The 24,503-nt window shown below is 43.7% G+C and overlaps 2 protein-coding genes across 2 annotated transcripts in view; both read left to right on the top strand.

The window, feature by feature from the left end:
* The first annotated feature begins 4,361 nt into the window (after positions 1 to 4,361).
* On the top strand, positions 4,362 to 22,185 carry strc1 (stereocilin 1). Its single transcript, XM_041174895.1, has 10 exons — positions 4,362 to 4,390; positions 4,902 to 5,037; positions 6,401 to 6,597; positions 8,214 to 8,304; positions 14,632 to 14,787; positions 16,029 to 16,171; positions 16,675 to 16,823; positions 17,831 to 17,928; positions 19,304 to 19,454; positions 22,094 to 22,185. Exons 1-10 carry the CDS (start codon positions 4,362 to 4,364, stop codon positions 22,183 to 22,185), a joined length of 1,242 nt encoding a protein of 413 aa, XP_041030829.1.
* Positions 22,186 to 24,364: 2,179 nt separating this feature from the next.
* LOC121269943 (eukaryotic translation initiation factor 3 subunit J-like) overlaps positions 24,365 to 24,503 on the top strand; it is a 33,482-nt gene continuing 33,343 nt past the window's right edge. The window contains exon 1 of the mRNA XM_041175102.1: positions 24,365 to 24,456. Coding sequence (XP_041031036.1) covers positions 24,384 to 24,456 — 73 coding nt within the window. The 5' untranslated portion in view covers positions 24,365 to 24,383. The remainder of the gene's footprint in view (positions 24,457 to 24,503) is intronic.

The following is a 24,503-nucleotide window of genomic DNA, read 5'->3' on the forward strand; positions in this document are numbered from 1 at the left end:
TTGGATAGTAATCAGGTACACTAACCCTAGACTTTTCCACCTACGAGTCTAGTAAGGCTGAGGCCTGCTGAAGCCGCTCTACCACTGCCCCAATTGAGATCAGCTAAACCCAGGCATAGTGAGACTTAGCCAGGTGATTCCACACCTGATGCATCATGGTGACCTAACGCTAAGTTAGACTGCAGTCATATGTTTTCCACCACTACACTGCCAAAACTGTTTTATTGAGTATGTTAATGCTGCATTAAGTCCAGAGGTGTATATCTTAGAATGGTGCAAGGCAGACAAAATGTGTCTTTATTTTTAAAGTAATGCATTTTAATTTGTCATGTTGCTTTTTGTTAGGGTTCTGACAATATGAAATGGATCAAAGGTTTAGATTCTCTAATAAAAGACATTCCCCTAATATCTTTGAGGTCAAAGGTGAACATACTGTTGTCCAACGCTAATGACACAACCCAGATGAAATGGTCTGTGCAGCAGGTAATATCATCAATTTGACAATCATCTTTTGAATAACCCTCTCTAAAGCCCTGTTATGAAGTATAAATAAACAACTCTGTCTGGTAGCCTAGCTGGTTGAGGCAGGAAGGATCTGAGTTAAGAAGGAGAAACTGGGCAGGGTTCCTGCTTCCTGATGTCTGGAAGTCCATGCTGCAGGTGTGTGCGTGTGCATTCTGGATGTGAACCAGACTCGATTGGTGATGCCACCTACTATGGAATGGCTTGCTGACCCTCACTATTTGGACTCGCTCCTGAAGATTGACCATTTGGGGGAGGTCCAAGATGTTGGCAGGTGCCTTCTAAACTATAATCAACAAGAATTATGCTTCAGGAGGTGATAAAAACTGAGGTTTATATATTTTTAAAAAAGCTTAGTTTGTGTTTAGAAGGGTGTACATGGAAACTGAGAGAAGTTATTGCCATGTTATTTGAGGATTCAAGAGATTTCTTCCCATGTTACAGGCACAGATGCTCTTTGGGAAAGTTTTAGAAATGAATGACTGCAATATGACTGAAGATCTTTTCAGGTAAGTTCTGGGTTTGTTTTCCAACAATGAAGTGTACAATGCGTTGAGCCACAGAGCCTGCTGAAGACCTGATACTGTGTCATTGGACCATGTCTGAGCTTAGCGATGGTCACAGTCACTGGGCTGTTCCACTGAATATATCATAGCCAACTCTGATCCTAATAGCCAAAACCTTCGAAAGTCTTTAGTGCCTGCAAGTCAGAAGTGGGGATTTTAGCAGTTTCTTCCCCTTCATAGGCTGTGGAGACTGAAGGCAGCTGCAGAGCTCCTACTGATGCCCTGGTACAGACCTTGAACCTGGCACCTACCTAGCCAGGAGCATTATTTACACATGAAGCTAATGAGGAACCTCTTCAACTAATTGCATGTACTACATAGATAGGGGTTCCATATGCAGTAAATGTCTGGATTTAAGTACTTCGTGTTAATTGAATGCACCCCGCAGTTCACAATGCTGATTTTATACATAAACGTTTTAATCACTGGCAGAAATTGATGACGTTGATTATTTTAACATCTTGTGTGTTCTTCAGTTCTCTTGGATTTGTGGCACGTGGTGTAGATTGCCTTACTCTGAAACATCTAGTGACACCCACTACATTCCTGAAACTCCTACAATTTTTCCAGGATCTACCGGTTGAAGTGCCACTGCCCCTGGTAAGTTCAGGTGCCCTCTGCTTGTGTCACATGCCTTTCACTGAATGAGCTCCCTGATTGACATAACTACCAGTGGTAGTATCCCTGTTGTTACACCTCACCAGTCCTCCTTTTTGTTGCCACACTCAGCTAACTCCATCACACTCTCACTGGTTCAGTAATTAATCCAGTGTTGGCATTAACTCCAAGTTTGAAGAAAAGGCATATTTGTGGTGAAGTTTAGTTGGTGGCAGATTGATGGGAATATGAAACTCACTGCCACATGGAGCGGTTCAGGCAAGTTGTATAGATGTATTTAAGGGAAAGCTAGATACACATGAAGGGGAAAGAAATAGAAGGATTTGCTGACAGGGTGAGATGAAGAGGGTTGGGAGATGGATCATGTAGAGCACAAATACTGGCACGGACCAGTTGGGTAGAATGACCTGTAAATTCTATGTAATTTAATATTTCTTAAACAAAATTTAATGGCAGTAGTCATATGAGGGTGAATCTTTGAATGGCTTTTAACAATGCCTGGAGGCGCAGCAATCATCCACAGTGTAATGAGCTCGATGCCAGCGGCACCTGCGTTAGGGCTGCAATCTGTGCCTGCTTGACCATGGGCTCAGGGCAATTGCGCTACGGAAACACTGCGATATGTTACTGGATTAGTAATCCAGAGCCCTGCAGTCTCGATCCATGGACATGAATTCAAATCCCACCTAAGCCGCTGGGGAATTTAAAATTCAGTTAATTAAATAAATCTGGGATAAAAAGCACCTCAGAGGAAGGGGAGGGAAGAGAAAAAAAGCCCCACCAGGAAACTGACTGAATGTTGATGGATGGGCAGCGGCATCTGTGGGAGCCCTGGGACGTCAGAGTTCCACATGTGGCACTGGGAAGGTGGGAAAAGGATGGAATTCCAATCAGCAAATAGAAAAACCATCCTGCTTACCAACTCAAGCTGAAAAACTGAGTTTGTTAAAGAAATGATGAAATGATTTGATTTTCAATCAGGGATGAGGGAATTGATTTGAACCCAATTGCTCTGGGGACCTGGGTTTGAATCCCACCATGGCAAATGGTGGAATTTGAATTCAACAAATATCTGGAATTAGAAGTCTAATGACGACCATGAAACCATTGTCAATTATTGTAAAAACCCATCTGGTTCACTAGTGTCCTTTGGGGAAGGAAATCTGCTGTACTTACCTGGCCTGGCCTACATGTGACTCCAGACCCACAGAATGTGGTTGACTCTTAAAGGTGCCCTCTGAACAAGGGCAATTAGGGATGGGCAATAAATGCTGACCTAGCCAGCGACACCCACATCCCATGAATGAATAAAAAAAATTGTTCTTTCTACCTCACTGCTCTGGCAAATCCCAGCTAACAGTAACCTTGCTCCACAAGCTGTCCTGACTTGGTACAAATATTAAGTTAGCACATTGGCCACACTTACAGTGCACTTCATCATGTTTCAGAAACTTCTCAAAGCACTTCAGACAGTGAATTCCTGTGAAGTGCAATGATTTTTATGCTAAAGGGGTTCGTAGAGTGATTCTGCTCAGAATGAGGCCATTTGGCCAATTGGCCTGTGCCAGCTCTTTGAAAGAGCTTTCCAATTAGTCCACCCCCCTGCTCTTTACCCATTGCTTTGTAATTTCTCCCCCTCCCCACCAACAAATATTGTTCCAGTTCCCTTTTGAAAGTTATTATTGAATCTGTTTCCACCGCCCTTTCAGACAGGGCAGTCCAGATCACAACAACACACTGTGTACAGAAAACTTCATGTTGCCTCTGATTATTTTGCCAAAAATGAAGAATGGCAGCATAAACTAACTGGTACAGGTTTAAAGGGAATGCAGGAACAGAAAGACCTGTAGATGCACATACACATTGAAGGTGCCAGGGCACATTGATAAAAAGCATAATGGAACCTTGGCTTTACGAATAGAGACATAGATTACAAAAGCAAGGAAGTTATGCTGGTTAGACCTCGGCTGCAGTATTGTGTCCAATTCTAGGCACCACATTTTAGAAAAGATGTCAGGGCCTTTGAGAGTAGATTTACTTGGATGGAATAGGAGTGAGGGACTAGCTTTATAGAGAGACTGGAGAAGCTGGGATTGTTCTCCTTAGCGAGGTTAAGGGGAGATTTAGTAGAGGCGTTCAAAATTAAAAGGGATTTTGATAGAGCAGATAGAGAGAAACTGTTTTAACTGGTGGGAGGGGTTGGTAACAAAAGGAGACAGTTTAAGATAATGGACAAAAAAGCCAGGTGGGAGAAGAAATAAGAGTTATAATCCAGAATGCACTGCCTGAAAGGGGGAGTGTAAGCAGATTCAGTACTAACCTTCCAAACAGATCTGGATGTACATTTAAAAATTTGCAGTGCTATGATGAATAAGCAGGGGAATTGGGATTGATTGGATAGCTCTTTCAAAGAGCCAGCACAGGCATCATGGACCAAGCGGCCCTCCTCCTGCGCTGTTCTGATTCCATGCATTAAACCAGAGCAAGACTCTCTCTTTAATCAAACATGGAAACATTTTCACTTATTTTAAAATTTGCTAATATTAAAAGTAATGTCTAAACATTTAAAGCAACACCATGCCCTTATTTCAACAGAGAAATTGCATTTTGGAAACAATGAACAGGTTTGTCCTTTCCATGGAGACTATACAGAGCATGCGACCTCGACTGCTCTTCGACCTTCCGTAAGTAACCACTCGCAGTCAATTGGAGATGGGTGGAAATAAAGTTTGACACCTGTTTCAAAAATGGTTATTACGAAGTATTTACAGTACAGAAACAGGCCATCCAGCCCAACAGGTCCAAGCCAGTATTTAGGCTCCATATAAGCATCCTCACATTCTACTTCATCTCATCCCATCAACATATCCATCTATTTATTTCTCTTTCATGTGTTTATCCAGCTTCCCCTTAAATGCATCTATGCTATTCATCTCAACTGCTCCCTGTGGTAATAAATTCCACATTCTCACCGCTCTAGTAAAGAAATTTCTCTTGAATTCCCAATTGGATTTGTTAGTGACTGTCTTAAGTGAGCAGCCCTCAAGTTCTGGTCTTTCCCACAAGTAGAAACATCTTCTCTACCCTATCAAACCTGTTTGTAATATTGAAGACCTCTATCAGGCCACCCCTCAGCCTTCTCGAGAAAGGAGCTCCAGCCTGTTTAATCTTTTAAATTAACATTTATTTTTGTAGGCTATTGAAAATTAGAAGATTTTCCATCAACATGACACAGAAATTGCTACAAATCCTGGTAGAAAATCCAATTCCTTTCTTAAAGATCCCAAGTTCGAAGCAGAGCCTGATAGCGGACTGGATTGTGCAAGTACTGGTAAGATATGAGTTCTGTCACCATTGGTGAGACATCTCGCTGTAACAGGAAAACGATTAATTGGTTTCCCTATTTGTCCATTTCAAACTTACATTGAACAAAATTTGGATACAACAACTTGCATTTATAAAGCACCTTTAACATGGTAAAGCCTCACAGAAGCGTAGACAGAATTTGAGACCGAGCTGTAAAACGAGATATTTGGTCAGGTGACCAAAAGCTTGGTCGACTAGGTGGGTATTATGGAAGTGAGAACTTTATGACCCTTTCATTGCTACTAGGCTTAGCCTCAATAGGGGAGTGCCACACCTGCCCCCTGGGCAGGAAATCCAGTGATATCATTGCTTCCATTTAGAACCAAATCAAGAAAATCTACCCTGTAATATTCTCTTTGTTGCAGATGAAAATAGTCCCCTCTGCAAATTCAGGACTTCCCAAAATTATTTAGAACTTATTAAGTACTTTTGAAGTGTTGTCACTGTTGTAATGTAGGAAACGTTGCTGTGAATGTGTGCACAGTAAGCTCCCACAAACAGCAGTGTGATAATGATCAGATTTGTTTCAATGATATTGGGTGAAGGATAAATATTGCCCAGGACGCAGGGAAGAATATCCCTGCCTTTCAAAATAGTGCCATTACATCCACCTAAGAGAGCGGACAGGCCTCAATTTAATGTCTCGTCCTAAACATAGCACCTCCAACAGTGCAACAGCTGCACAGCTTTGAAGTATCAGCCTGGATTTTGTGCCCAAAGCTCTGAAATGAGACTTGAAGCCACAAACTCTGACTTAAAGGCAAGAGTGCTATCCACTGATCCAAGCCTGACATTTCAATAACCAATAGCTACACATCACAGATCACAGAAATAACAGGCAAAAACCAATCTGTTTTAGGAACTTAACTATTTGTAATTGGGTTATATTTTTCGACAACCCACTCAAAGACTGGATGATAACTATAAACATGACCACTTTCCCTTCCTTCCTAGCTGAATCTGTGAGACTAAACTCTCTGCAGAGTCTATTTTTGTACATCATCTCTAGGCAAAGTTCAGAATTCCTAAGGGAAGTCTTAATATGGATCTAATCAAGAGACTTGAAGTAGTATCACAGTGAAGGTGAAGGAATCATCTCTTGGGGTGGAGAGGTTTGGCAAGACCAGTCATTTACCAAACGTACATTTGAATTTTAAACAGATGAAACCCAAAAAACTCCTCAAATACTTCTGACTGTCTCAAAGTATCTTGAGGTGAATTAACCTACTGATAATAAATTACATAATAAAAAATTGCAGTGTAAATTTTCTATCAGGCTGATCTGATGCTGATGATTTCCAAATGTATACCTTTCTTTTAATATTCAGGATTTATACAACAGACGGTTTTCCAAAACGGAGTTTGATTTATTGGGACCTGCACTAGCTTTTGTTTCTGATGAAATATTCATGGCGATTTCCCGAGCAGCGATGAAGACAAATCTGTTGAAGATTAAAGATTACTGCTTTGACAGTCAAAAGAAATTTCTGCTGGGGAACATGTTAACTAAAGACACCATGTTTGGGTAGGTAGCGCCACAGGTTTGGGAGTTTCCTGCCTCACTGACGTAGGATTAGTCTTACTAAATGTATCAGGAATGATATGAGTAAGCACTTTTCACATAAAATAGTGGAAAGTGGAAATCTAAAACTCTCTTCCCTAAAAGACATGCTGGGGTCAATTGGATCTTTCAAGGCAGCAATTGATAGATATTTGTCGGGCAAGAGTATTGAGGGATATGCAGCTAAGGCAGAAAAACAGAATTGAGGTACACATCAGCCATGAACTAATTTAATGGCGGAGGAGCCTTGGGGTGGATAATAATTAAACTAGTGCATGGAAACATAAGTCAGTCATTTTAAAGTCATACATTATGTCCTAATGTTTATATAATACTTCAATTTAAAGTTATTTAACACAGGAGTTAAATAGCAAAACATACTACTGTTAGGGAAGTGGTTGGATCTTAGAAGCTTCAGAAAAGGGGTCACAAAACTAAGAAGCACAGCACCATTACTGGCCACACCACTACCAGTGGTGTGACACTTACTTAGGCTGTTTCTATTGTAAATATGGACTTAGGAACTTCTAATGGAAGTTAACAGGAAGACTTAATATTTCAATATATTCTATGTAAATTATAGCACTATAAAAACTGTACCCATAGTATGATGATATTCTGTGCTACTCAAGTGTATTAGTCTTACAGATATTCGACCACTAAAAGTAGTAGAAATTTTCTAGACGATCCAATGGTGCGTTTGAGTTGAAGTCTTTTTTTATGTGATATTGGTAATGAATGGGTTAATGCTGTCATCAAATTAGCAAAGTAATTTACTTCATTCAGTTTCATTACAACAACAACAATTTGTCTATATAGTGCCTTTAAAGTAATAAAACATCTCAAGGTGCTTCACAGGGGCATTATAAATCAAGATATGACACCGAGCATATGAGGTCACACAAACCAAAGCTTGGTCAGAGGTAGGTTTTAAGGAGCATCTGAAATGACAAAAGCCACATAGAGAAGTGGAGGGAATTCCAGAGCTCGAGGCCTACGCAGCTGAAGACACAGCCATCAGTGGTGGAAGAATTAAAATCGAGGATGCTCAGGAAACCAGAATTAGTGAAGCACAGATCTCTTGGGAGTTTGTGGGGAGGAGACTACAGCGATAGGGAAGGATGATGCCACGGAGGGATTTGAAAACAACAACGAGAATTTTAGATTTGAGGCATTACTTAACAAGTAGCCAGTGTAGGTCAACAAGAACAGGGGTGGTGGGTGATCAGGACGCGGTGCAAGTTAGGACACGGAAAACAAAGTTTTGGACGGCTTCAGGTTTTTGGAAGGTAGAATGTGGGAGGCCAGTCAGGATTGTTAGAATAGTCAAGCCTGCAGGTAACAAAAGCATGGCTGAGGTTTCAGGAGTAGATGAGCTGTGGCATTACGAGTAATTACACAGTGAGATTTCTACCAGCCATATTCAAACTTCAATTTAGGAAAATGGTTTTCTGAAACCAGCTTCATAAAAATTGAGAGGTTTGATGTTTATAACTGGAATAAAATTGCCCAAAATTGATAAGCAATTATATGTAGCACTGCAGTTAATGTGATTTAAACATTTATTTTCATTTTTTAAGTGTTACCACAAATTGGACCTCACTGATCTTGGACAAGATAGACCGCCTGGTTTTCTTTCTTTCAGTTGATGATATACAGAAGCTTCCTAAGGTAGGAGTCCCTAATAATCATTAAGATCTTGTATAAAGCGACAGTTGGAGCACATTTACACTAACTGCATACTGGTCCAGGCACCAGACCTCAGGAAAGATATATCAACCTTGGAGTTGTTGTAGCACAGATTTATCAAAATGATACTGGGGTTAAAGGATTAAATTATTAGGACAGGTTGCATAAATGTAGCTTGCATTCCCTTGATTATTGAATATTAGGGGATGATATAGTTGAGGTATCCAAGATGGTTAAAGCATTTGCTCGGGTAGGTAGAGAGAAACTATTCCCTCCAGTGTGGGGAGTTCGGAACAAGGGGGCAAAACCTTAAAACTAGACGTAGGCTGTTCAGGGATGATGTCAGGAAGCATTTCTTCACACATAGAATAGTGAGAATCTGGAACTCACCCCACCCAAAAAAAAGCCGTGGAGGCTGGGGGCCGATTGAAAAATTTAAAATTGAGGTAGATAAATTTTGTTAGGGAAGGATATTCAGGGATATGGAGCAAAGGCTGGTAAATTGAGTTAAGATAAAGATCAACCATAATCTAATTGAATGACAGAACATTGTCAAGGGAAAGGCTGCCTCCTGTACCTATGTTCCTAAGAATATTTGGCACTGCTTATCCGATTAATGGCCGAGCCTTGCAGTCTGTAGACCAGGAAGGTCATAAGTTCTGTGCTGTAAATACTAGTTAGCTTTATCGCTAAGTAAAGCCCAGGATACAGAGGAAGGTGATTGACACAATATTGCAAATATATAGGAGGTATGTTGTAGAAGATGCTTGTAACAGTCCGGGGAGGGAGCACCGTATAGATTAGATGGAAGGATAATTTTGGGGCTGTGGGGGATTGTACATGTAAAAAGCTTTGGGGAAGGGGTTGCAAAGGTACAGCTGAACTGGGAAAGGGATTGCAGGAGTATTCATGGTGTTTGGGGGAATGGAGAATGGGGGAGGAAGTGCCAGCGTAATTGGGCAAGATTCAGGAGAGGAGGGAGAGAGTATAATTTGGGGAAGGAGGAAGCAATTAGGTCTTTAACCAGGGTACTTGTTGACTGGTTAAAGCTTCCCCATCACAGTAGCAAGAAGATTCAACTATCAGAAGTAGTAAGAAATGCAAACCCTTTCACCACTCTTGTGATTTCAGGATGTTTTGATCTTGGAGAGGATTGAGATGTTGTTTCACAGCCAAAAACAGTGGGAAGAAAGTGAGTTTGGTTCTACCTGCCAGCAAAAAATGGAGAGCTCTGACCTTGATGACCTCTTTAGAAAACAGCAAATATTATTACAAACCTCTATTGGACTTCTCAATGCCAGGCAGCTGCAGACCAAAGATGGTGAGAACAGGTCACTGTATATTTGGCAGCTGTGCTTTCAGCTGCCTTACTCCTAAGCTTTGAATCCCCTCACTAAATCTCTCAGCTTCTTCACTTTTCTCTCCTTCTTTAAAATGTTCTATCCCACCTGTAACATTGCACTTAGGCAGGACATTAGGGCAGGGCCTGGGAGAGGGGGTGCAGATGGGGCAAATCACAGTGGCCTGTACCTTCGGGTTGGGGGGCAGGCTCAGACAGCACCTCCCCTCTCAAGTGACCCCTCATGTCCCGGGGGTAATGAGTGAGTGCTGCATGCCCTCAGGCGGCCCGGACTTAAATTGCAGCTTTTGCTTCACCAGCAGCACCAGCCCCTCTGCACAGGTGGCTGACAGCCATCTCCACATCCAACTCTGAAACACTGCCATTGTTCCTGATTTGATGGAACTCCTGGACACGGCATCCCAATTGGCTGCCTCCTGGGAGATCTACATGAAAGATGCACCAGTCGCAGTGCACCTCCACCCTGGGGCCCTTCATGTCCCTGATTCCCTTAACACCCACCCCATCGCCTCGCACCACCCCCCCCCACCCCCCCCCATCAACCCTGACTGTACTCCACATGGTTCCAACGCCCTGTGGCGATGGTTAGGTGGTGTCACTGGACAGTGGATTTTGGATGCAGTTTGGCAAGAAACGTACATTGCTGATCTTCTGAGCTATTGGAGAGAGTGCACAGGGAGGAGCCTCCTGATTCCAGGAAACCCTGGGTCATTCTGGGAGGGTTGGGAACCCCAGTCCATCAGCATATGACTGGTGGAACCCCAATCAAGTCACTGTTACCCACCAAAGCAGAAGATGATGTATGGGTGTTTCCACTTACAGGGCAAAGCAGCCAATGGCTCTGACATGAGCAGCAGACTTGTCCAGTAGAAGAATGGGCTGCAAGGAAATGAGCCAAGGAAAGACAAGAGAGGGCGTGCGTGAATGAGTGACAGAGAGGGTGGGGGGAGAAAGAGAGAGGGGCAGCATTTGAACACTCTCAAATAGAAAAGGGGCATTGTATCATCAGGATAGTATGAAGGATGAGGATGCAGAGTTAGGAAGAGAAGTCTGAGCTTTTCACTAAAGCTGCAAATAACGAGTAAGTCAGTGCGAGAGAGCATGAGTGAGTGGGCGCACGAGGAGGAGTGAGTGAGTGGGCGCGCGAGAGTGAGGGATGAGTGGGCGCGCGAGAGTGAGGGGGTGAGTGGGCGCGCGAGAGTAAGGGGGTGAGTGGGTGAAGGAGAGTAAGGAGGTGAGTGGGCACGCGAGAGTGAGGGGTGAGTGGGTGCACAAGAGTGAGGGGGTGAGTCGGAGTGCGGGAATGAGTGGGCGCGCAGGAGTGAGTGGGCGCAAGAGAGTGAGGGAGTGAGTGGGAGTGCAGGAATGAGTGGGCGCAAGAGAGTGAGGGAATGAGTGGGAGTGCAGGAGTGAGTGGGAGTGCAGGAGTGAGTGGGAGTGCGAGAGTGAGTGGGAGTGTGGGAGTGAGTGGGCGCGCAGGAGTGAGTGGGTGCAAGAGAGTGCGGGAGTGAGTGGGAGTGCAGGAGTGAGTGGGAGTGCGGGAGTGAGTGGGCGCGCAGGAGTGATTGGGCGCAAGAGAGTGAGGGAGTGAGTGGGCGCAAGAGAGTGAGGGAGTGAGTGGGCGCGTAGGAGTGAGTGGGCGCGCAGGAGTGAGTGGGCGCACAAGAGTGAGGGGGTGAGTGGGAGTGCAGGAGTGAGTGGGAGTGTGTGAGTGGGCACAAGAGAGTGAGGGCATGAGTGGGTGCACGAGAGTGAGGAGGTGAGTGGGCGCACGAGAGTGAGGGGGTGAGTGGGAGTGCAGGAGTGAGTGGGAGTGCGGGAGTGAGTGGGTGTGCAGGAGTGAGTGGGCGCAAGAGAGTGAAGGAGTGAATGGGCGCGCGAGAGTGAGGGGGTGAGTGGGCGTGTGAGAGTGAGGGAGTGAGTGGGCGTGCGAGAGTGAGGGAGTGAGTGGGCGTGAGGGAGTGAGTGGGCACGCGAGAGTGAGGGAGTGAGTGGGCACGCGAGAGTGAGGGAGTGAGTGGGCACGCGAGAGTGAGGGAGTGAGTGGGCACGCGAGAGTGAGGGAGTGAGTGGGCACGTGAGAGTGAGGGAGTGAGTGGGCACGCGAGAGTGAGGGAGTGAGTGGACGTGTGAGAGTGAGGGAGTGAGTGGGCGTGAGGGAGTGAGTGGGCACGCGAGAGTGAGGGATTGAGTGGGCACGTGAGAGTGAGGGATTGAGTGGGCGTGAGGGAGTGAGTGGGCGTGAGGGAGTGAGTGGGCTCGCGAGAGTGAGGGAGTGAGTGGGCACGCGAGAGTGAGGGAGTGAGTGGGCGCGCGAGAGTGAGGGAGTGAGTGGGCGCACGAGAGTGAGGGAGTGAGTGGATGCGTGAGAGTGAGGGAGTGAGTGGGCACGTGGGAGTGAGTGGGCGCGCACGGGGTAGGGAGTGAGTGGGCGTGCGCAGGGGATGGAATGAGTGGGCACATGTGGGGAGGGAGTGAGTGGGCGCGTGTGGGGGAGGGAGTGAGTGGGCGTGCGCAGGGGAGGGAGTGAGTGGGCGCATGTGGGGAGGGAGTGTGTGGGCGTGAGGGAGTGAGTGGGCGTACGAGAGTGAGGGAGTGAGTGGACGCGTGAGAGTGAGGGAATGAGTGGGCACGCGAGAGTGAGGGAGTGAGTGGGCACGCGAGAGTGAGGGAGTGAGTGGGCGTGCGAGAGTGAGGGAGTGAGTGGGCGTGCGAGAGTGAGGGAGTGAGTGGGCGTGCGAGAGTGAGGGAGTGAGTGGGCGTTAGGGAGTGAGTGGGCACGTGTGAGTGAGTGGGCGCGTGCGGGGGAGGGAGTGAGTGGGCGCACGCGGGGGAGGGAGTGAGTGGGCATTCGGGAGTGAGTGGGCACGCGAGAGTGAGGGAGTGAGTGGGCGTGCGAGAGTGAGGGAGTGAGTGGGCGTTAGGGAGTGAGTGGGCACATGGGAGTGAGTGGGCGCGTGCGGGGGAGGGAGTGAGTGGGCGCGTGCGGGGGAGGGAGTGAGTGGGCACGCGCAGGGGAGGGAGTGAGTGGGCGCATGTGGGGGAGGGAGTGAGTGGGCACAAGGGGGAGTGAGTGAGTGGGCGTGCAAGGGGTAGGGAAGGAGTGGGCACAGGAGGGGGATGGAGTGAGCGGGCGTGCGAGAAGGAGGAAGCACAGGAGGGGGAAGCACGCACAGGAGGGACAGTGCAAGAGAGAGTGTGGGTGGCTGTAAAGCGCACCATACTGAAACCTAAGCTTTCAATGGGCTTTGTAAGTAGAAGCACAGAGTGCAAAAGCCAAGAAGTTTTGCTAAACCCATATAAAACATTTCGACCCCACTGTGATTATGGCTCCCAATTCTGGGCACCGGAAGGATATGTGAGGGAGGGTTAAGGGGAATAGCTGGGGATAAGAGGCCCAGAAACAGGAGAAGCGCACGATTTATCTCCCTGATCCTGCGCTAGGGTAGCAATTTGCTTCAGGACTTATCCTAAAGGAAACGTACTATGTTTCTAGTTTTGTCTGTTCAGGCCGTACATGTCTTGCAGCTGGGTGGCTGGTTTGCTGTCTGGGTTCTGCCAGTGCCTCTTTGCACTCAACTTGGGCTGCAGAATAAAGGGGAGGGAGCAACAGGGGATTGAGCTTGTTAGCAGGTGACCATTTCCTTTGCTGTCAGTGCATAAGGGACAGGGAGACACAGAGAATATAAGATGAAACCAAGGCAAACATTGGCTACTAATACTGCTTGTTTTATGCCAGGTCCTGTCCTAAGCTGTGGTGTAATCCGGACCATCCTTCCATCCGCATGGACCACTGATTTGTTAACTGACATGTCTAATGACGACTTCATCAGCTGTTTAGAGATGTTTGGTCAAGACCCCCACTTCCAGCCATTCGAACTGTTTCAACTACTGGAAAGAGTTAAGCAGGTACAAATATCACCCAGTGAGGTACATAGCTGTACAGATCAGAATTTGGGACTCAGTGCATTTAAGGGAAGCTGGATATGTAACTGAGGGAGAGAGAAGGTTATGCTGATGGGGTTAGATGAAGCAGCTTAGGAGGAGGCTTATGTGGAGCATAAGCACTGGCACAGATCTTTTGTGTCGAATGGCCTGTTTCTCTGCTTTGCTTCTATAGACCTCACATTTTTATTGTGATTTGTTCTGCTTATGAATACACTAACTCATTTTGGAGCCCATTGGAGCTGGACATCCTTCAGTGCAGTTGTTCAGGTAGCTATTCTTCACATGTGACCCAAGACTGTGAGTGTCGGTGGGCTCTTCCACCAAGAGATATCACATGTATGACCAACTCAAAATCTACAAGCTCCAATAGAGAGCAGCCAGGAGTGGGAACATTGCTGACATTAGTCCTTCCTGGAGGCAGTGAAGCTGATTGTAATTTTCAAAGGGCTGCTTCATCTGACAACACCAAGTACTGGTGCTCAACCTGGTACTGAATCTGATAACATTTTACTCCGTGCATTATAGCACCACACCATTCAATTCATGTAAGCATGGACCATCAGGGAAGTTAAGTGCTTTGCTGGCGCTGATGTGATTTTGTGTGGACAAGAGCCTTTATTCCTTTCCCCCTCATGTACTTACTTAGCTTCCCCTTAAATGCATCTATTCTATTTGACTCAACTACCCCATGTGGTAGCAAGTTCCACATTCTCACCAGTTCTTCTGAATTTTGTATCAGATTACTGGGTAGTGACTATCTTATATTTATGGCCCCTAGTTTTGGTCTGAGGTGGAAATATCTTTTCCGTGTCTACCCAATCAAACCCTTTGATAATCTTAAAAACCTCTAATAGGTCACCCCCCTCAACCTTCTTTTTTCTAAAGAAAAGAGCCACAGTCTGTTAAGTCTTTCTGCTAGGTATATCCTCTCAGTTTTGGATCATGCTTGTCAATTTATAGTAGTCTGCAGCTTTTATTGCAGAATTATTCTGCTCTGTCAGATTTATAGACCCGTGTCGGCGATGCCACCCAAAGTGATTGAGCAGCTTGGACGAATAGCGACCCAGTTCACAGAAAAGGATTTGACGAGGCTGGATCTGTCAGACCTGGGAACAGTGGCAGCTCTGGGTAAAATTGCAGAGTGGAACAGTAGAAAGGTATCTTACGCCAGTTGATCAATGAAACTGAGAAATAAAGACTTTCATTTCCGTAGCACTTTTCATGTACCCAAGATATCCCTCATCACATTACAGTAAAGTCATCGCTGTTGGAACGTGGAAACCTAGCAGCCAATTTGTGCACAGCAAGCTCCCATAAACAGCAACAACTCTTCTCATACAGTATAAATTGTCCTGATGCGTGCAAGATAAAAAGCTTTGACAAGAAGTCTCTTTTCACAGCAATTCTCAAGATTTTAGTACTCAAGTTTCTGGAGTGGGGCTTGAACCCACAACCTTCTGGCTCAAAAGGTGTGATACCAGTTGAATCATGGCTGACATCCTGACAATGGCAAAATGAGTCTGTGTACTGAGACACTATTTGTGCACAAGAAACACTAATCTGTTGGTATGTGTCCAAACTGGTGGTATGTCAGGCTTGATCCTACTAATATGTATCTTTAAACAATGTGGCTATTGTGCCAGCTGCACCCTTGCTGACTATTGCACTCAGGCGGTAGAATGCAATGTTCCTGTATTTAAACTTTTATGGTTTCCCTAGTAGCTCAGCTGACTATGTCAGTGGGTGCTTCACTGAACTGACCAACAGAGGCCTCAGATTTATCCATGGTCTGTCCTGAGTAAGCTGATTTCTGGCAATGTGGATGCTACAGTTGGCATTTAACCCATTTAACCCACTGAGCGGAGAGATGATGATCTAGGGATCCTGGTCCTGATTGCTGTCCAATATCCATCAGCCGAAAATAGGATTAAGTTGAAAGACTGCCATTGGTAGACCATGCCTTCTGTCTAGTCCTTTTACTCCGGAACACTCTCCCTAACCTCTCCACCACTCACTCTCTCTTTTAAGACGTTCCTCATGACATGGAATGCACATGGCCCAAAAAGGTGGTGGAAGTGATTCAAGAGGAACTTGCAAAAGGCAACTGGATAAATACTTGCAATTGAAAAATTTGCATGGTTTTGGTAAAAGAGCATGGGAGTGGGGTCTAATTGAGATAGCTCTTCTGAAGAGCTGGCATAGATATAATGGGCTGAATGGCCTCATTCTACAGTGTATGATGCTATGAGAGGGGGTTAGGGCCACAGAATGTGTATGTATAGAAAAATGACTCTCAGACCTTTGTTTTGCCACAGCAGAAATTGAATAAATTTCTGCACTTCTAACACAAGTATTTTTCCTGGCTTTGAATTAAAGGATAGTTTCATCTCTGTTCCAGCTCACTGTACTGTTTACATCCTTCCTACGGGTGAACAGGTGGAGGATAGATGAGCTGGATTCTGTCAGCCTGCTGGCTCTGGGGCATCTCATCTGTGGTATCAAACAAGCAGACATGTCTGCGATAGACCAAATGCAATTCAGGTAAGCACCATTAAAGTTACCTTATGAGACCCTGGTACAGGTGAGTCAGAATTCCAGCATTCCCTCTGGTTTCACATGTTGCCAGTTCCAAACAAAAAGGAAATTGGGCTGGGATCATGGTTTGATTTCCGAGAGGAACAGGAATAGACCAGCCATTAAGTTCCTCGAGCCTGTTCCGCTCAGATCATGGTTTATCTTTGACCTAACTCCACAGGGCACGATGAAATGGGGTGGGAGGAGGATCATGTGCTGCGTAAACACCAGCATAAACCAGTTGGGCCAAATGGCCTGTTTCTGTGCTGTACATTTTATGTACTTCTATGTAACATCTGTTGGATATTAGTAATAAACATGTTACTGTGTTTATGTCAAATTCTTTTGTCCCCCCTGTTTAGTCAAACCATTTAAAATTTTACTGTTCTTTTCTGTTTCCTTTTAATTAAAAAAAAAATTCCTAAATTTCATACACTGGTGCCCTGACACGTTGTGCTGGTATATCTCAGTATGGCAGTTCTGTGGATCGGAAGACTGACCCTATCCTGTGAGGAGCAGCAGCTAGCAGCCTTGGCCAAACTTGTCACTCACTCACAGACATTTGGAGAGGTCAGCCAGTGGAGATCTGAAGAATTCACTGAAATTGGTTGTATTGCAGGTAAGCAAACACTATCTTTACAGTTATTTTAAGTATATCATAAATTTAGCCATCATTGGATATTGAGACAGATTTCTGCACTCATTAGCAATGGTAGGAACTTGCCATGTCTGAAAGAACAGATTATCTGGTGATTTATCACATTGCTATTTATGGGATCCTGCAGTGTGCAATTTGGCTGCTGTGTTTCCTATGTTAAAACAATGACTACATTTCGGAAAAGTATTTTACTGGCTGTAAAGTGCTTTGGGACTTACCAACAACCTGAAAATGCTATATAAATGCAAGTTCTTTCTTTCCTTTCACAGGACTGCAAACTCATTATTGCTTGAACTGAACTATAGCTTTAAAGGCCTTTAAAAACTCACCCCTTCGAGCCTGTTCCATCATTCAGTTAGTTCTTGCTGATCTGCACCTAAGTTAATGTACCTAATAAAAATCTATAAGTCCCAAGTCTTTATGTTGACCCTCAGTATCTATAGCCTTTTGGTGGAGAGAGTTCTAGTTTTCAACTACTCTTTGTTGAAGATGTGCTGCCTGGTGGACCTAACAAAAACTTGGGATAATCAGCAATGAAGTGGGACCTTGGGGTTGCACAGAAGGGATGGGAACAACTGAAAAGTTACAGCACATGATGGGTCTTCAGTGTGATTGTTGCACAGGAACAGGCAACTTGTATAATTTCAAAAGCATGATACTGCAGATGCTAGAATCTGTAATAATAACAGAAAGTGCTAGAAATGCTCAGCAGGTCAGGCAACATCCGTGGAGAGAGAAACAGAGCTAACATTTCAGATTGATGACTTTTTGTCAGAATGGGAAGAAATTTGAGATTCAACAGTTAATAAACAAGTCCAGAGCCAGGGAAAGGATAGTTGTAGAGGGGGTCATGAAAAAACAAACAGGAAGATCTGCAGTTAGGGTATAATTAGTTGCTGCTTGAATGAATACACTTACTGTATTACATTTAGTATTTTATTCTCACTGCCTCTTCCCCACTTCAATAGCTGGACTGCCAGATATGGTACTATCAGCTCTGGTTAAAGAACAGATTGAAGGACTCACCACTGTTGCTGTTGCTACTATCCCACCAAAGAAATTTTCAGTAAGTGCCTAACATTCCTCTTGAACCAGCAGTGGGAATTATCACAGGTACTTCCTCCTGTCTGGATTTACCGCTTGACACTCTGTCTCTTCCGTGCTGAAATTAAAATACAGAATCTCTTTTTCTTCTCTTGCCCTTCTTTCTCTTCTTCTCTCCTCGTGATCTTGACTGGTTGCTGGGAAGACATTTCACTGCCAGAGAGGCAGTGGAATAGTAGTATTGTCACTGGACTAATATTCCAGAGACCCAGGGTAGTGCTCTGGGGACTCTGGTTCGAATTCCACCATGGCAGATGGTGAAATTTGAATTCAGTAAAAATCTGGAATTAAAAGTCTAATGATGATCTTGAAACCATTGCCGATTGTTGTAAAAACCCATCTGGTTCATTTTCCTTCCCTTAAACCTGCTGTCCTTACCTGGTGATGTGACTACAGACCCACAGCAATGTGATTGACTCTTAAAATGCCTCTGAACAAGAGCAATCAGGGATGAGCAATGAAGAATTTTTTTTTAAAAAGCCCACAAAATAATTACAGATGATTAAGGGCGTTTGGCCCATTCATTTCGTTTATTGAGAAGACCCTACAATCCCCTACTGCAAAATCTAATTGTTCCTTAAGTAATTCCAGGAGTTTTCCCTGTAGAAATCCATTACAACCATTGCTACCTTTTTCCGAATAATCCTAAATTTACTTTTGATTAACTTGGATCTGTGACCCCTTGTCCTGCTCTCACAGTTTCATTTAAAGTCATATTCCTGATTTAGTTTTTCCATTTCCCATTACTGTTTTTCATTCCTCTATAGATTGCTAATCAGTTGACTCCTTTTCCAGGTTAAAAAACCCAAGTCCCTGCAACCTTTCCTCATAAGTAAGCCCTTTTACATTAAGGATCAGCCCTGTGATTCTTCTTTGCACTTGCTCCAACAATTTGAATGTTTCCATTGTGTCTCATTGATCTGAATTGAACAGTGCTCAAGGTGCGGTCTGACCAGAGCATTGCACGTTCTACAGATACCTATCACCTGTGGTATCATGGTGATTTTCACCTATGAACCTTGATGATGAATTAGCAGGCTGTCCAATGGTCAGGAACATTAAGCCAAGAACGCAAATTTCCAGCAGGGATAATGATCAGGGAACTGAAGCCATGAGCCAGTTTCCTCTTACTACAGCATTAGTTGAGATCAAACAACTAAGCATTGGGCTGTGTTCAAACCTGGATCATCAGTTATGATTCTATCCTTAACTCCAAGGTCGATTTTATGAGATGTCATTAAAAAGAAGTTGCTTGCAGTCAATTTATCACCAAATTTGCTGGAATCATTTGTTACTTTTTTTTGTTTTACTAATTTCTTCTTTCCTTTCATTGGCAGGTTGTGTTCAGTCCCACCCAGATTGGCATGTTTAATTATCAGCAGGCGGTGGCTGTGACTCCTGCTCAACTGAAAGAACTTGGTGACATTCAGAAGAAAGCTCTGGATATGGTCCTCACATCTTGGCATAAAACAGCAATTGACATAAGAGGTAGAACACTGGTCCATTGCCAGCATGTTATGTAAAACATACAGCACGGAATTAGGACATTCGGCTCAACTTGTTTATGCTGGTGTTCATGCTCCACACAAGCCTCTCTCTCTACTTCATCACCCTAATAGCATATACTTCTATTCCTTTCTCCATCATGTACTTACATAACTTTCCTTAAAGGCATCTATGCTACTTGCTACTTGCTGCCCTCATGCCTATGTAGTTACCTTTATTTAACTCCAGAACACTAGTGTGGGACTCAAGTTTCTTGCTCTCAAACTGAACTTGAAATTCTAGCATGCTATGATCACTCTTCTCTAAAGAATCCTTTATGAGATAATTAATTAATCCCATTTCATTACACAAAACCAAATCCAGAATAGCCTGCTCCCTGGTTGGTTCCACAACATATTGCTCCAAGGAACAATCTCTAATACAGTCTGTGAACTCTCCCTCGAGGCTACCCTTGCCAATTTAATTAGTCCAGTCTATATGCATATTAAAGTCACCCATGATTATTGCCGTGCCTTTCTTACATGCTCCCAGTATTTCCTGGTTTATACTGTGCCCTACTGCTGAACTACTGTTTGGGGACCTATAGATTACTCCCACCAGGGACTTCTTTTCCTTGCTATTTCTTATTTTTACCCAGACTGACTCTATGTCTTGCTCTCCAGTGCTTATATCATTCCTCACTATAGCACTGATATCTTCCTTTACTAACAAAGCTATACCACCTCTTTTTCCTTCCTGCCTATCCTTCCAAAACACTGAGTACCCTTGGATATTCAACTCCCAAACCTGTTCTCCCAGTAACCATGTCTCAGTAATCACCACCAAATCATATCTATTTATCTCTATTTGCGCTGTTAACTCATTAGTTTTATTCCGAATGCTACATGCATTCAGATACAAAGCCTTTAAGTTTACCCTAATGTCAATTTTCCCTACTCTTATATGATTCTTTGGTACAATATGGCGTTCACACACTCTGTCCCTCCCTTTCACTTTTTGGTAACAATCAGCCTCATCACTAACCTGCACTCTTACCCTCTCCCTAAACTTTGACCTTTTATATTTCCATGCAGCTGAATTCTCCCCCCCGCCCCCGCCCCGACTATTTAGTTTAAAGCCCTATCTACAGCCCTAGTTATGTGATTCACCAGGACACTGGTCCCAGCACGATTCAAGTGGAGCCTGTCCGAATGGAATAGCTCCCTTTTCCCCCCAGTACTGATGCCAATATCCCATGAATGCAAACCCATTTCTCCCACATCAATCTTTGAGCCACGCACTTACCTCTTTAATCTTACTGACCCTGTGCCAATTAACTCATGGCTCAGGTAATAATCTGGAGATTATTACCTTTTTGTTTCTTGGTTATAAAAGTGTTGGAGACTGGGAGGGAGAAGGTGTTCTTTGACTGTGTGAGGGGTTGAAGGTGATGAATCCTCCAGGAAAAAGATCCAAGCAGAGTTTCCTCCTCTGGCTGGGAATAAAACCAAGATTAGTCTTTATAATTTGTACTGCTCTGAATTTTTAATAAAAGACCCAAATAAAGGGCTGAGGCTCATGTCACAGAACATGAAATTAATAAGAGTAGAAGAGACACCAAGATAATTAGAGAAGTGTGATGAGGGGATGCTATTCTGTGTGTTGAGGAAGGGACTGAGGAAGATGAGGAGTCCTGCAATTTGCAGCTCCTGATAAAGAATGGGTTAGAGTGGAAGACAGTAAGTTGAATTCCAGTTTGCCGTGGACAACATCTAAAGAGGCTGCCAGCATTGTACTTTTTGTATCTTGCATGCCTTAATGGATTCCTAATTAAAAATACAATACATCCTTTAACTCTTGATAAGCAAAGTCATGGGAGAATACTAAAGAAGAACTTGCATTTATATAGTGACTTTCATGCCCTCAGGATATCTGACAATGCTTTACAGCCAATGAAGTGCTTTTGTTTTGAAGTTTAATTGCTGTTGTAATGTAAAACCATTTGCAGCCAATTTGCACACAGCAGGCTTCCACAGATTCCAATGTAGTAATGGTTTTTTGAGTGATATTGGTTAATTAGTGACAATGTAAATTTTCCACATGCCCAGAACACGTCACAAATTATATTCTCCCCCAACTCACCCACCTCGCCCCTCCCACACCCCCGCAGCCTGTGATTTTAGGTGACTACATTTCAAAAGAAGAAAATGTTCACTGGCATTTCTTGGAATGAATTTTTCATCCTTGAAGCTAAAAATTGCTAGTACTGGGAAGCAAAAAATATTTCCATTTATTCCCCACTGTTGGAATCAAGCACTCCTGTGTGACTGCACTTCCCCAGGGACTTGCCTTAACCGCAATCTCACTCTTCCCTAATGTACAAATACAACATTTCAACATCCAACTATTCCTTGAATTCCTTCCCTAAACCTTCTCCCACCTATTTTCCTCACTTTCTTCCTTTAAGACCTCTGCTTGAAACCTACCTCTTTGAGCTTTTAGTTATCTATCCCATGTTTTTCCTTTAGCTCAGTGTCCATTTTATTTTCTTACAGAGTGATGAAAAATTTATATTAAAAAAATTAAAATTGTGGTATCGATCAATTGTGTCTGGTTATTAATGAAATGTTCTCTGTTTGTAGGAAGATCATCTGGAGGAGTTATTTCTGGGAGCTTTATTGGAGTATTGCTGTGTGCTGTTTGTGATCTTTTGCATTCAAGAGCTTGTCTGTAACTATTAAAATACATTTTATCCTTGTGTTGGTCTTTAGTTGTATGTGTTTGCCTAACATTGGGTAAGTAAGTTTTTAATTGTGTTGAATTGACTACAAACTTTCTATATTGATGAGATACATTGATCATGTCATGCAAACATTCCCGTTTTTGTCTGCTGGTCCTGTACATTTGTGCTTTGTTTTACTGAAATTGTGTGTGGTTTAATAAAGAATTGTTTACTGTTTTGGATTAAGTTGTCCATCTGAAACAATTGAGTGCTTTAAATTCTCCAACCAAGTTCTCCAGTTCTGGTCTCTTGCACATCCCCGATTGTCATTGCTGCACCATTGGTGACCATGCCTTCAGCTTCCTTGGCCCTGAGCTCTGGAATTACTTCCCTAAACCTCTCCACTTTTCTGCCTTCCTTTAAGATGCTGCTTAGAACCTACTTCTTTGACCAAACTTTTGGTCACTTTCCTAATACCTTGTTATTTGTCAAAATTGTTTGATAATTATTCTTGTAAATCACCTTGTGACATTTTATGTTAAAGGGGCTACATAAATTCAAGTTTTTGTTGCTGTTGAATATGGCCACTAGCCTATTCACTAATTTACTGCTCAAGAAAGCCAAGAACACCTACACTACATCACTCTATCATGGTGATCTAGATGTCTTTAGCTGCCTTGGCCCTGAGCTCTGGAATTACTTCCCTAAACCTCTCCACTTTTCTGCCTTCCTTTAAGATGCTACTTAGAACCTACTTCTTTAAACCAGCCCGTGCTTGCAAAACTCAGAAGTATCCTACATTAGATGTGATTCTGCAATTAGACAACATTTACTAACAATCCCAATTGTGCTAATAATTGCAAATTAAGATTGTCAGGCTCACTGTATGGCTCACTTAACGTGTACTAGAAGCTACATATATTCATACACAGAGCCCTGTCCTTTGAAACAAAGAACATGTCCATGCATTGCGCCTTTTTCGACTAAACAGAAGTTTGTCAGCCATTCCCTGGTTCGTTCCCCATGGCACAGCCTTGACCAAAGTTGACTTGCCTGTCTTGAATTTAAACAAAAGTTTGGCAGTTCCCTAGTATATTCACCATGGCACCAATCAGAGTTTACTTCCCTCTACCAACAGAGTCCACTTGCCAACCAATCAGCACCCTCTCCTCACACAGTATAATTGTGACTCCCTTTGAAATTTGGTATTTTTGCATCTGTCCTGATGAGTGCAAGATGAAAAGCTTCGATAGCACGTGTCTTTTTTTTTCAACAATACCTTATTAATCCATAAGACTAGCCCAGAAAAGTCAGTCTGGGATACGGAGGTCAGAGGGAAACCATTTCACCCAGCAAAACGCAGGACTGTGCCGGGATAGTCCACCACTGGCAGAGAAGTGGGGCTAATTCTTTTTACCTGCAAGATTATGTTTATCATTACATGGGCTCAACCAATGTTGTTTGGAAAAGCCAGAAACTTGCTGTTGCTTAGAGTGAACCATTGTGAATTTATCACCAGAAACCTCTGACCTTCATTTTTCTTCAAGGAGCCAAAAGGAGAATTCTCAGGCCTGCCACATTTCCTACAATCATCTTGAAGGACTGAAGTAAAAGTGCTCTCTTGTATCTTCTAAAGATAGTTGTGGATGCTACCTCTTTTTGTTGTAATCATCTTTTGTCTTGTGTGAATGAGGAGTGGGTGTTGCGATTACATTCCAGGTATTATGAAAATAACACTTTTTTGATTTAAGCTTACAAGAAAGCCTATTTTGTCTTTTTTTTAAAGTCACAGCACTCAAGGAGTTAAACATTCCTCAAAAATACATCTTGTTGCAGTCAGTCAAAAGGTGGGAGATTCACCTGGTATGGTACCCATGGTATTGCCATTGAAAGTCATGGGAGATGGTTAGATTGTCTTTGTTGGAGATGGTCATTGCCTGGCACTTGTGTGGCACAAATGTTACTTAGCACTTATCAGCCTAAGCCTAAATGTTGTCCAGGTCCTGCTGCATGCAGGCACTGACTACTTCAGTATCTGAGGAGTTGTAAATAATACTGAACGTGGCGCAATCAGCATCCCCCATTTCTGACCTAATGATGAAGGGAAGGTCACTGATGGTGCTGCTATTTTTGGAACTAGAAGTCATGGGACTAAATTTTGTTTGAAGCAAGCTCGGTTGAATTGCTGCGATGTATTCTGTAGATAGTAAATGAGCGATAGTTTACACTACGGGTGGAGGGATAGCTCCACTGATCGAGTGGACTGTTTTGCCCTGGATGAATGTAAGAAAATTATATTCAATAATGGATCACACTGTCCACAAAAACAG

The sequence above is a fragment of the Carcharodon carcharias genome, chromosome 26 (assembly GCF_017639515.1).
Source record: "Carcharodon carcharias isolate sCarCar2 chromosome 26, sCarCar2.pri, whole genome shotgun sequence".
Lineage (NCBI taxonomy): Eukaryota > Metazoa > Chordata > Chondrichthyes > Lamniformes > Lamnidae > Carcharodon > Carcharodon carcharias.

Coding starts and splice junctions, on each gene's coding strand:
- strc1 (XM_041174895.1), top strand. CDS start 4,362: ATGCGACCTCGACTGCTCTTCGACCTTCC. Junction 6,598..8,213: donor ACTAAAGACACCATGTTTGG/GTAGGTAGCGCC, acceptor TCATTTTTTAAG/TGTTACCACAAATTGGACCT. Junction 16,172..16,674: donor ATAGACCAAATGCAATTCAG/GTAAGCACCATT, acceptor GGTATATCTCAG/TATGGCAGTTCTGTGGATCG.